Source organism: Magallana gigas, chromosome 1 (assembly GCF_963853765.1).
Source record: "Magallana gigas chromosome 1, xbMagGiga1.1, whole genome shotgun sequence".
NCBI lineage: Eukaryota > Metazoa > Mollusca > Bivalvia > Ostreida > Ostreidae > Magallana > Magallana gigas.
In genome coordinates this window covers 15,576,836-15,588,654 of record NC_088853.1, presented here as the reverse complement: position 1 = coordinate 15,588,654, position 11,819 = coordinate 15,576,836, and the positions used below count along the sequence as shown (strand labels likewise).

Sequence of the window (11,819 nt, the reverse complement as noted above, 5' to 3'; positions counted from 1 at the left end):
GCTGTGACTAAATTAAGGGCCAACAACACTAATTTTATTTTTATTTTATTTATTTTACAAATTAAGTCAATGAAAAATGACAACAGTGGTCCTTGTAAACATTTCAATATCTGCAACTTTACGGACGTTTCACAATACGATGGTACATTTTTTTCCCAACCACCAGAGATGACAAGAGAATGACCTCAATGAGTTCAGTGAGAGTCAGCAGACTGGCGCCCAGAAACAAGCCCATCTGTCCTCCTAACAAACCTACAATCACAAAGAAAGAAAAACAACTCAACTATTACTTGAAAGAAAAGATAAACTTTTTTGTGATTTGATGATAAGAGACACCATCTCAAAGAGAATTTTATTTTTGATGTAAGCTCACAATGAGTGTGTATAATTAAAAACTATATTCGACTTTAAAATTCAGCTATTTAATGCAGATGAAAAACTCACGTTTGATCAAGTTTTTGGGTATCCCAAAAAAAGTTGCGTCAAATAACTAACTATCTAATGATCATATTATGATAGAATATAAAACATATATCTACATCACATTTGACTTGAGTTGTATGTTTAACATGGGTACATGTAATGATGTGTTTTGCAAAACTGAATGAACGCACCAATAATATCTTCGAAGCTGTACTCGGGTTTTTGCTCTACTTTTAAAACGCCAAGGGACTCAAAATAAATGGCCAGTTCCAGGTAGGTTTCCCTACAATAATACAATTATGTATAGGTTTTGGTTTCAAAGATAACCAGACCAAGATCTCACTAATAATCAAAGTACTGAAGTACTGACGGGAGTTGATTTTATCGATTATTATTCATTTTAAAATCAACGATATGTAACTTTGCTTGGCAAGTAGTTTATAATCTGTCTATGAATTACGCACATTTTTATATAATATGAATTTTCGGACTTTTCCGACAAGAATTTTGAGAAAAAAACCCCGTATGAATCGTGTTGTGTAATGATTAAAGATAGAATTGATTCCATCAACCTATGTATAAGTAATCGAAATATTCAAAAAATTATATGGATCCAAGCAATAATGATCTCTAGTCTTGTTCAACCAGATGCTCGACTGTCTCTGTTAATATCCAACAAACAAGAGAATGTGTACACCAGGTCACCTGATAGCTTGATGACGCGACCTCTAAATATAGAATGACTCTCTGCTTGTCGGAGATTTACGATGACAGCCGATGGTTGAACGATACTTTATTCAACTCTGGCGTATGAATACATACGACTGCAAAAAAAATCTAAATTGTTCCTACTATTTAACATCTGACTATTTTCAAGGTATTCTTAAATACGTTTTTTAAAAACCAATGCTTCCAGATACATTACATCAAATTTTTCGATTATTTTCAAGAACTAAATCTTGTCAGCAGTGATGTTTGTGCTTAGGTCCAAACACTGTTTCACTTTCGGTTTGCCAGAGTAACTGCATAGGAGAGTTGATTAAAAACAACTCCCAAAAATCACGATGCCAATGTTTGTGTAGCGTAAAAACGGTTTCTAAAGCGCGGCAACAAAATGTAATTATAGTCTAAAGCGAATTAGGTAAGACACATGGATAAAGACCGCATCGTGCAATGCAGGGATGAAGGGAGGGCTCTTGTGTTTTCAATTCTATAATATGTTTTACGGTGCGACCGTTGGGGCGAGCGCAGCAGGTGATCAAAAATGAATTATGATAAATCAATAAAAATAAAAGTAGTGACGTAAAGTACACGTAAATGAAGAATGCAAAATAAAATAAATATACCAATTTTCCAGTAAATTTTTATTATTCATAATTCATAAGATTTTTTATTTATTTATATGCCAATCTGATTAAAATCAGATCTTAATAACGCTCCGAAATTCTGATAGTCGCTGAACAAAGTTTAGCGACATTAGAATTTGTCGGAGCGGATCAAAAATCTGATTTTGATCAGATTGTTTTATATACTGGTCGCAGGCCAGTATAGAATTTATCTCAAATAAAATGCTGTTGAATAATAAAGATTTTAACATAATGCTTTAACATAATATTTCCTCTTTTCTTGCAGCAGACATTTTTCTTAAACAAATAAAAATTGACTTATCACAGAATCCCCCCTCCCCCGTTTAAAAAGAAATCAAATTTACGTATAAAAAAATTTGTTGATCACATAAGGAAAATGGATCCCCCGGTAGTATGTAATACCGTTAATAGTAGTGAAAATAAAGACACTTTTGAGCAGCTAAAGAGCTAAAGGCATACCACGCACTCCCCATTCCTCACCCCGATTAGAATTTTCCTGATTTTGAGAATTTTATTTTTCTTTTTGTTTGTGAAGATTTTTTGAATGATGTTGCCACGCCCCATTTAAAAAAACGTTCTTGGAAATTACCGTAAATACAGTGAATAAAATAAATGTGAGCATTCATCCAAATGAGAGCAAGTTACAGCTGTTTCCTATCTCTGAAGAAATGTCTCGATTCGTTAGCTCTGCAAGATTTTGAGAAGATTTTGGTATTTATATTTCAGCAGATTTACAATAACTACTTAGAGCTGTTTCCCCTTATTGTGACGTCAAAGTTCACGTCGGTCAAGTGTAGTCTGTCTCTTTGAAAACACACTAGAAAAAACTACGCGAAAAATATTGATTGTTTACTTAAAAGCATGATGTTCTGGAAATTACACAATTTATCTGTTTCTCAAAAGTTCTACTTTGATTCTTGCGAGATGGTATCCAGTCTAGTGAGATCGGCCGACATTGAGGAATTGCATTGTGGGTCGAAATTTACTGACTCCGAAAAATTCTGTCGGATCAATGTGCAAGAAATCCATTGTGACGTCACTCGAAAGGACGATAACTCCGTTAGTCTTAAAAGTAATGGAAATTGGCGTTGTGTTATTTACAATGCATGTACATAGTCTTTTATCCTGTTCTCGTGAGAGTGTGAAACGGGAAACCATAATTACAGGGAACTACTGGGACGATTAAAACAAGGCATTACTGGTCCGATTTACTGACGCCAAAAAAATCCGTTGAATGAATGTGCAAATAGTCCGAATTTTCTATTCACACACGCCTTGCCGGTAGAGCTCGCTTCGCCTATGTGTAAATGTAACGTCATAATTTCACGCGTCATTATTGCAGTGATCATTAATTATAGTAAAGTCTAAAGCGTATCATCTTATCATCTTTGAACTAAATTCACGTTGTGCCATGGTGACGTCGCGTTTTGCTGACGTCAGATTAATACACACGTCTCAGCCTACCTTATGTTTTTAATACCCATCTGGTTGAGGACAGCCTGGTAGTTTTTGGCTGGAAAAGACCCAGTGGACAGCTGCGCCTGATACTCATCGTACTCACACTCCGTGGGGCAGAGACACTGTCCCTGGGCGGTTCCGTTCTGGGCAAAGCGCTCTGATGAAAATAAAATGGTCGTGAAAGCATGTTGTTTTCTTTTACATGCGAATCCACCCCATCCGCATCAAAGAGTTTTGAAAGGTAATATAATTTTATTCATTTTACAAGTGAAACCACTAAATATGTTTTTAATACACGTCTTGCTGATAAATACTCTTGAAAATGCACAATTGAACTGGAAAATTTATTTGCAGCCAATGCTATCAATAAGATTGATATATCTTATGTGACATCGCATGATAAAACTTAATTGCACATATCAATGTGGGCGATGGATGCGTACGTATTTCTATTTAAAAAACTATTAGATGAATAGTGTTTGCCATGTTTTAAAAAATACACGGGAAAACGCACTTTTGAATAGATTGAAGAATCATCAATGCTCTTTCTTTCATAAATACATTTTTATAGGGGTTGTTTTTGGTGAAAACTAGTGTTGGTTATTAAAATGCCGCATGGTTGAAAACCTGGTTAATTTGCAATCCATCAGGTAATTTCAAAACTTTTAAAAATAGTTTTTTTAAAACAAAGTTTACGTTATTTAATGAATATATGATTATCCTCAACAACCTTTATCCTCTTACTAACAAAAGCCTTACAAAGCATTCATCTATGAAATAGAGTCGTAAATAAATTCACGAGTCATCTGTGTATTGACAAGTTTGCATTAGAACAGTGAAACAGTATGCAATGAATTATACATCGTATAATGTAAAACGCTAAAAGTGAATTGAGCAGAAACTCTTTATTTGAAGATATAAAACGTGGGTTAATGTAGAAAATAAGCGTGCGTGAATTCAACCGAAACTAACAGTCTCGATTGAAGTTATCATTTTGTAAGTTCTGTGGTCGATACGACGACCTTGTCAGGAAATACAACATTCCACTGGGTAGCATGATGACGGATGATTTTCATACTGATTGTTAGACCATAATCATCTATTTTTTTACAGGTTTTTTCCCCTATTACAACAAGGAGCACATGGCGGATATGACCGGTCAGCAGAGGATGCTCAATCCTCCATAGCACCTGATCCTACCTCTATTCCTTTTAGGTCAATTGTTGCTCTGCAACTGTGTAGTATTTTTCCTTTGGATTTTGATGTTGAACACTCTTTGTTATCACTACACGTCAATTCTTTCAATGTTAAGTTAACCGCTTAACAGCCTGAATGCCATCCATATGCAGCAACATTGGCAAACAAAACATGATAAAACTATTGACTCGGTATAAGGTCAATATCTAATTCATTTATTTTTTTCAGACAAAAATGATGGCCAATCTGGTGGAGGGAACAAATTTTCTATCGAAGGTCCAACAACTTATACTTTGCCTTCATACCCAGTCCAAAATTGTTTTGTTGCACCTTTCACATATATTTTCAAGTAGTAAACATGCAGCTATTCATGAAAACTGCGACTATTTCCATGTTACAAAACTTTGACGATGTTGATATTGGTATGTAAAAACCATTATGTTGGACTGGCAAACTGGTCAACTTTCGTTTTGTTGGACTTTTTGATTGGTAAGAGCTATTGAAGAATATTTTTACATGTATAATGACAATCTTTGGTCTAATGCAAATATATCTTACTTACCTGTGCCAGTGAGAATACAGAAAAAAGTAATCTTAATCAAACAATTCACTGTTGTATACTTTTATTACTTACCACTTTCCACTTTGTAACATTCTGTTAATTTTACGAGGGAGCATATTGTTTCATTTCCTAATAAAAATAGAAAAATACTAAGCATTAAATATAGTATCAAACCATCAACTAATTAGATATCAGATTTGTGAACATATATATCTAGCATTAACACCAATAAATGTTAGAAAAGAGAATAACAAAAACATCAAATGAATCAATAAATACAAGTTATTTTTTAAAAAACCAGGATAAATACTTAAGGACGTTGGATCCTGCGATCAAAAGTCTCTAAGTTTTTTTCTAAAGTATTTTTTTAGCATCTACACACATATATTAAGCAAAACTCAAAACAAAATTTTGGGGTCTATGTGCTCCTTTCGATGCTACGGTGTATTTTATATGACCTTTCTGTACTGAAAATGCAAATTGCACATAAATTCATTTTCACCATATTGATATTTTGACCTTTTTGCACTGAAAAAAACACTATTTGTTTTCATAAACGATTCAACATGCAATTAAATAACGTAAAAGTCTCAAACTTGTTCTCAAATAATGACAAACTTGTCAAAAGAAACTTAAATTCTCAGAAAATAAAATCAAAAGTATGGGTCTATAATGTAAATTTTGAGATATGGCATTAAATAAGCTAATTTTAGGGGAAATTGGAATTGATTTTTTCTTTACCTTTATGAAATATCACTTAAATTTGCCAATATATGTCGATAGAAATGTTGAAATATTATTGAAATATGTTTACTTGAAACAACACGAAGATATCCCAATGCATAAACTATCTGAAAATTTGGTCCGCACGAAAAATAAGAAAGCTAAGATAACAATACTCTAAAACAACTGAGTTATGAAAAATGTTCATTTTCTTCTTAAAAACCTTCCGCCACAAAATATAGTCCCTTACTAAACTCTCTAAATATGGATTTTTTCCTCCACCATTTTATTCAATATAGTTTGTTTGGCATTGTAAAAAAAGAATCCACAATTAAATTTCATATATGACACAGAATTTCCAAACTAGAGGTGACCCAAAATGGTACCCAAAATCAGAGGATCGAACCTCTTTAATAGTGCATTTTCGTAAAACCAATAACTCTTATCGTAAAAAGGTATAGATAAACGATTAGAATTAGGGAAGGTTCTAATATCATAGAAGTTCTTGTTTAGCTTGCAGTTAACAATCTTCACACACCTAGACAATAATCAAATTATCTAACATTTGTTGTAGGTTTATTTCAAATGCTATTTCTAATGTTGAAAAGCGGTTAACGACTCTAGATTAGTATTTATTATGTCAACTTATGAATATATTTAAACTAACTAAATTGTTTTATTAATATACTGATTAAGAATGAGAACACACAAAGTTAAACCTTTATCATTAGGTGACCGACATCCACAAAGTCGGATCACGTGGTTTTGTTTACACTCCATCCGACATGCGGTTTTACTGTATACGTCATAGTAATGTAGTGGATTCTTGTACTCCGGAGATTTTGTATCCACACAAAACTGGTCCCCATTCATTTTGAAAGGACTAGGCAAATATCGATACTGCAAAAGAATAGACGATATTTCTTGAGGTTTTTTTATTGATAATTTAGAATTTTATTTATTTAATTTTTTTTGGTATAAATAGTTATCATATAAATATGAACTGCAAATTACTTTTCTTGATCAGTTAACGTAATGTACGGTAACTAGTGAGTGACCAAGGTGAAATTGAATGTACATAAAAGGATCGTTTTCATAACCATAGTTTCAAAGTCATAAAAGTTAGACGAGTTTCTATTTTGAGTCTCAAATTTAAAAATTAAGCACAAAATGAAATATCAAGACGGAGTGAAATGCTGAGTCTTTTATATAGACTGGCTCCAAACTCTTAAAAACACCATTCGAAATATTTAATAGACAACGAAACTTAAATTTAGAACAGCAGTCCTTAAAACAATCTTTAAGAAGTTATGTTACCTCCGTTTTATAAATCGAAGCGAACGTCGAGAAGCCAGGTGATACGAAAAAGCCTTTGTCAATAACATCGGGCTCGTCATTTTGATCGTGGATAATCACCTGTGAATATCGATAAAAAAATCAATCGACATATCGGTCTATCAAAAATCTATTAAATAATACCTCTTATTATTACAAAATAATATCCCATATTCCTTTTTACATTATTTAATATGACATATTTTTATATTCAAGAATGCCTTTTATACATATGTTAACATTTTCCAGTGACTTTGTCTATGATAACACTACGATTCAATTTTGTACTGTGCAGTTCAATGAAATCAAATGACAAATTCTTAAGGCGAAACCAGAGACATAAATAACAATTCATATCTCTGGCGAAACGATGTTTGCATAATTGATCTTCTTATATTTAATCGTACAATGCAGAATATTATGTAAAAATAAGTAGTAACGAATCATTCTTTACATATTATGAGATGATAATTCCGATCGAGGTGTGATTAAATCTATCATAAAGTCATTGGGGCGTTATTGAATTTGATCACGTGTTGACTGAATTTATAACATCATAATACAATAAAGAATAACTCATTGTTCCATTAGTAGATACATAGGCGTTTTTGAGATTTTGCCTTGTAAACGGCATGGTGATTCAATGAAATGGTACATGTCCAAAAGGAAACCTTCAATTTCATGTCTTCATGTATCTTCCTTACTAATTCAACTGTTTTTCGCAAATAGGTATGCGAATTTACCAAATTTAACCAGCTTATTTTATTGTTAACTGGTTGATTTTTTCAAATGAATAATTGTCTAAATATCAAATTGGTTTCACGTGTTGATAAAATCAATTAATGACAACTTAATGTTAACTGCTTGACATATACTTCAAAGAGATATCGAATGCAGTTAAATCAATATTGTTTCCGCAGTGCATTGCAGGTAAACTCTTTAATGAAATTAAAAGCTATATTATTCAAAAGAGGGTGGCTATGAGCTTTATAAATACAAGGTAATGATCGTTTGAAAAGCATTTCATAATTTAGGAATGGCGATTGAATAGAATTCTAATGGTTTTTTCGGTAATAAAATTCAGTCATACGTGCGGTAATGTCAATTACGATGCATCCAGAATGTTGAAATAGTGTTAATTGCTTTCCGGTATGACAAAGATGATTAGTTTTCACTGAATTAGTTTAAATCAAACAAACACTAAATCAAATCAACAATGATATCAAATGATATCGAACAAAACAGAGAGCTAAGGTAAACACGTGCAATGATGGCGAATTGATATGTTTACTCACACTTGTATTCAGTTCATGTCAAGCATAACAGTCACTAAGAATTTAATGACAGTGCAATTTATTAGTGCGTGTATACCGATTTATTTGTTTGGGAATCTCCATCTCTCTCTCTTTCTCTTTCTCTCTCTCTCTCTCTCTCTCTCTCTCTCTCTCTCTGATGAAATTATTTACCTTTACACCTGCTGCCATTACGTCATTAAACACATAGTTGCTCTGATTAACAATCAGGTACAATAGCAAACCTGACGTACTTCCAGTTCGTGACGTCATAATGTGGCCATTCGTACCGACGTATTTTCGACTGTTGAAAGTGTAGCATACACCAACTTGGGTAACAATGGGTTCTATGCTGCTTTCACAATCTCTGTCCTTTCCATCAAATTTACAAAACAAGAAGAGATCTTCAATTTGATTGGCTGTATCATTTACCCAGGATGCATTTAACGGAAGTTGATACTTAGAGTATTCTGATTTGCTCAAATTCAAAGGTGGGTACATCCAACCAATAACGCTCTGTGACAAGAAGAAGTATTCAAGATCAAGAATGTCGGGCAGAGATTCTTTTTTCAATGGTGACGCGCTGCACAAAGTAACGGCGGGAAACTTAACGGATGTTTCGGTTTGCACATGCGTGTTGATAATAGTTGGGTATTTAAAGTAATTGCTGACTTGTTCGTAGGTTATGTAGATCAGAAAGCAGCCCATAGAAATTAATGCTGCAGCCCAAATGCAACTGAAATAATGAGAAAAATTTAAAATGTTATTTAACAAAAAACACTTTTATATTCAAAACTCAAATGTGTAGAGAGTACAATGATCTAAAACATAAGTGGAACAAATGCCAATTTTATGCTTTTAACTAGGTCTGACGTTGCAATGAGATGGAAATGAAAATAAAAGATAAATAGTTCTGCACATTGTTGATCTTCAAAGGTTGACTTACTAAGCAGATAAATCAAAAACTTTGAGCTTTCCTATTAATTACATCAAATAAACATTGAGTGATATTTGATATATACATTTTGGAACCCTCTGTATACTATATATTACCAGCGCAATCGATGACGCTGTTTTAGATTTGCATTCTTCAGTCCATGCATCGTTGTATTGTCTCGGAAGTCGCTCCACAAAACCTGAATGTTGTCGTTGTCCACTTGCTTCCCCTTCCAATCCACATCATTTTCAGCGTCACACACTACTTCCGGATCAGGAAGTTTGGTTTTTTCACTTTCGGTTACATTGAATACGCTAGGTTCGGTCTTTTTCTTGATAGTTTGTTTCCTGTTTAATGGGTTTATTGACGGCTTGACGAGAATGGTTTTCATTTCCTTTTCTTTTTAGGGAAACAATTTGCGCCTGTTGATTTGTGTTTTTAATCATTTGTATAGATTTATTTCATAAAACACCAGCAAAACTTTTCATTGCACCATAACATTTCATAAACACAAAATAATGAAAAATATGCAGTCTTTATACATGTAACTTCCTATCTCTCAGATTTTATCGAGTTATCCTTGGTTTTTTTCCTCTGTATACTTTATTATGAATGTATACTGTATACTTTATTATGATTAAACACCACACAAAAAACATGTTGGGAATTTGTTCTCACTCTCATGTGTCAATGAAATTAATTTGCATACACAAATAAATATTTACTTTACACTGATATAACCGTTAAATGAATAGTTAACAATAAAAACCTCAAACAGGTTTTTTTTTTAATTGTACCCGGTATTTTGTAAATTTTCTGAGAGACAGGTAATATATATAACATATATTATCTACATTGTTATGCGTAAAAAAAATAAAGGAGTTATTTTGCCTACCTTAATTCGATCCCGATCCGTATCAATTTCGTGCCCGGTGAAATACTTGACGTATATATAGGGAACACCCGATCCACTTATTGACAATGTGACGGTTATTCAAACACTTTCGCTATCGACCCAAAAGCTTAGTTGATATTTGATTCTCATTAACGATTTTTTTTGTTGAGAAAAATAAAGTCTCATTTGGTCTTTAAAGTTTTTTTCTCTTAATAAAAGAATAGTTTAATGAACCTTAAAAAACGATGTTTTGCAATAGTGGTGTGGATTCTTGGACAAATTAACATTGAATTCATTATTGAAATAATCATTGATAGTATTTATAGTCTATCCCAATGTATTGTTTCCGTCATTTTTTGATGATTTCTAAGAAAAATACACATACTTATGAAAGAAGTACAGTTGAAATCGATGAAATGGAAAATATCTAAGATATCTTCATTGACAAATTATCCCTTTTCACTCATAAAGTTTCGCAGGAACGAAAACAAATTTCTTATGGAGATTTATAATGGGAAATGTTTACTCTTTTCTCCATTTGGAAGTACTCGGGACATCTCGCACAATTTTTCAACGTTATCATCCGGGCTTATTAATGGCTGATACAATGCAAAATCTCCGTAGACTTTTTATTTTGGAATGTGTATTGAAACCTGAAGCGGTGGGGGGGGGGGGGGGGTTGTTTCAAAACAGATAATCTGGACATTTTTCATATGAGTGGATGAACGTAGTTTGATTACAAAGGTATTTATTATTATCGAAAAATCAAGCGAAAAGTGGTGGAAGCAAAAACTCGGGACAGATTATAATTAAGGAGATATAGAAGGCACTGGCATGATCATTCTAAAATTGCATTAGTGTAAATCACATATCAAAATAATAACCGTTTTAATTTCAAGATCAAGGTTTCTAAAACTTGTTAAATGAATAGGTTAAATGATGCGTCGGAACAAATGTCTGTCTGTAATGTGTCGGGAAATTAATTTTAATACAGTCAGGGAGAGAACTAGTGTTTTTCAATAGAGATGATTGTATGGCACACACTGCAAAAATATTGAAGTATGCATATGCTTATGGGAATTTAAAGACTGTTGATTTTATTTTCAGTTGTTTACCTCTTCAGAAGCCATTACAAATATTAAAGTTTTGATAAACAAAAAAGGTTTTGCGTTATTTGGGTTTTTTTGGTAAATTGCTGCATCAACAGCATGGGACTGCAACTGCATTAGCAGCCTCCAAGTCATAGAGCCACTAAAGCATTTTCTGTATTTAGAATATAAAAAAATATAGATTATTATCTATTTTATCTAGAACATTTTATAACTTTATAGACTGACGTATGTCAAATTGAAGGTAATAGGATTTGTGAAACAAATGTTGCTACACACTATCCTGCAGAAAAATGTTTTTAGGGACCAAAAGAATGTATGCTTACTTTCATTGTACGCGAAACAGTTCTGAGGTGTAAGCGTCAAATATTGAGTAAAATTGGTGTTATAATTTATAATATATAATATATTAGTTCTGTCATGTATTAAATACACACTTGTTAACTAAACATTGGTTTTAATTTTTTCATGCATCTTACATTACAACTTTTTAAGCATGTACCTATAAACATAAATTTTAA

General features: G+C 32.7%; 1 protein-coding gene across 2 annotated transcripts; it reads right to left on the bottom strand.

Moving 5' to 3' along the window:
• LOC117688345 (acid-sensing ion channel 4) lies at window positions 1–10,245 on the bottom strand. 2 transcript variants are annotated; one of them, XM_066084054.1, is made up of 9 exons: window positions 10,190–10,245; window positions 9,411–9,716; window positions 8,532–9,093; window positions 7,048–7,146; window positions 6,450–6,630; window positions 5,080–5,136; window positions 3,255–3,405; window positions 615–706; window positions 1–252 (listed from the first exon to the last, which is right to left on the bottom strand). In XM_066084054.1, exons 2-9 carry the CDS (start codon window positions 9,683–9,685, stop codon window positions 119–121), a joined length of 1,551 nt encoding a protein of 516 aa, XP_065940126.1. In that variant the 5' UTR covers window positions 9,686–9,716; window positions 10,190–10,245; the 3' UTR covers window positions 1–118. The 2 variants fall into 2 exon arrangements, with proteins under 2 accessions (XP_065940126.1, XP_065940133.1); XM_066084061.1 differs by lacking the exon at window positions 10,190–10,245 and having other exon boundaries at window positions 9,411–9,868.
• Window positions 10,246–11,819: the final 1,574 nt, after the last annotated feature.

What these genes read in the sequence shown, in the direction of transcription:
- LOC117688345 (XM_066084054.1), bottom strand. Translation starts at nt 9,685, where the DNA reads ATGAAAACCATTCTCGTCAAGCCGTCAATAAACCCATTAAACAGGAAA. An exon ending in ATGTTACAAAGTGGAAAGTG is followed by an intron (nt 3,406 to 5,079) that starts GTAAGTAATAAA and finishes TATTTTCATCAG; the next exon opens with AGCGCTTTGCCCAGAACGGA. An exon ending in ATGGGTATTAAAAACATAAG is followed by an intron (nt 707 to 3,254) that starts GTAGGCTGAGAC and finishes GTATTATTGTAG; the next exon opens with GGAAACCTACCTGGAACTGG.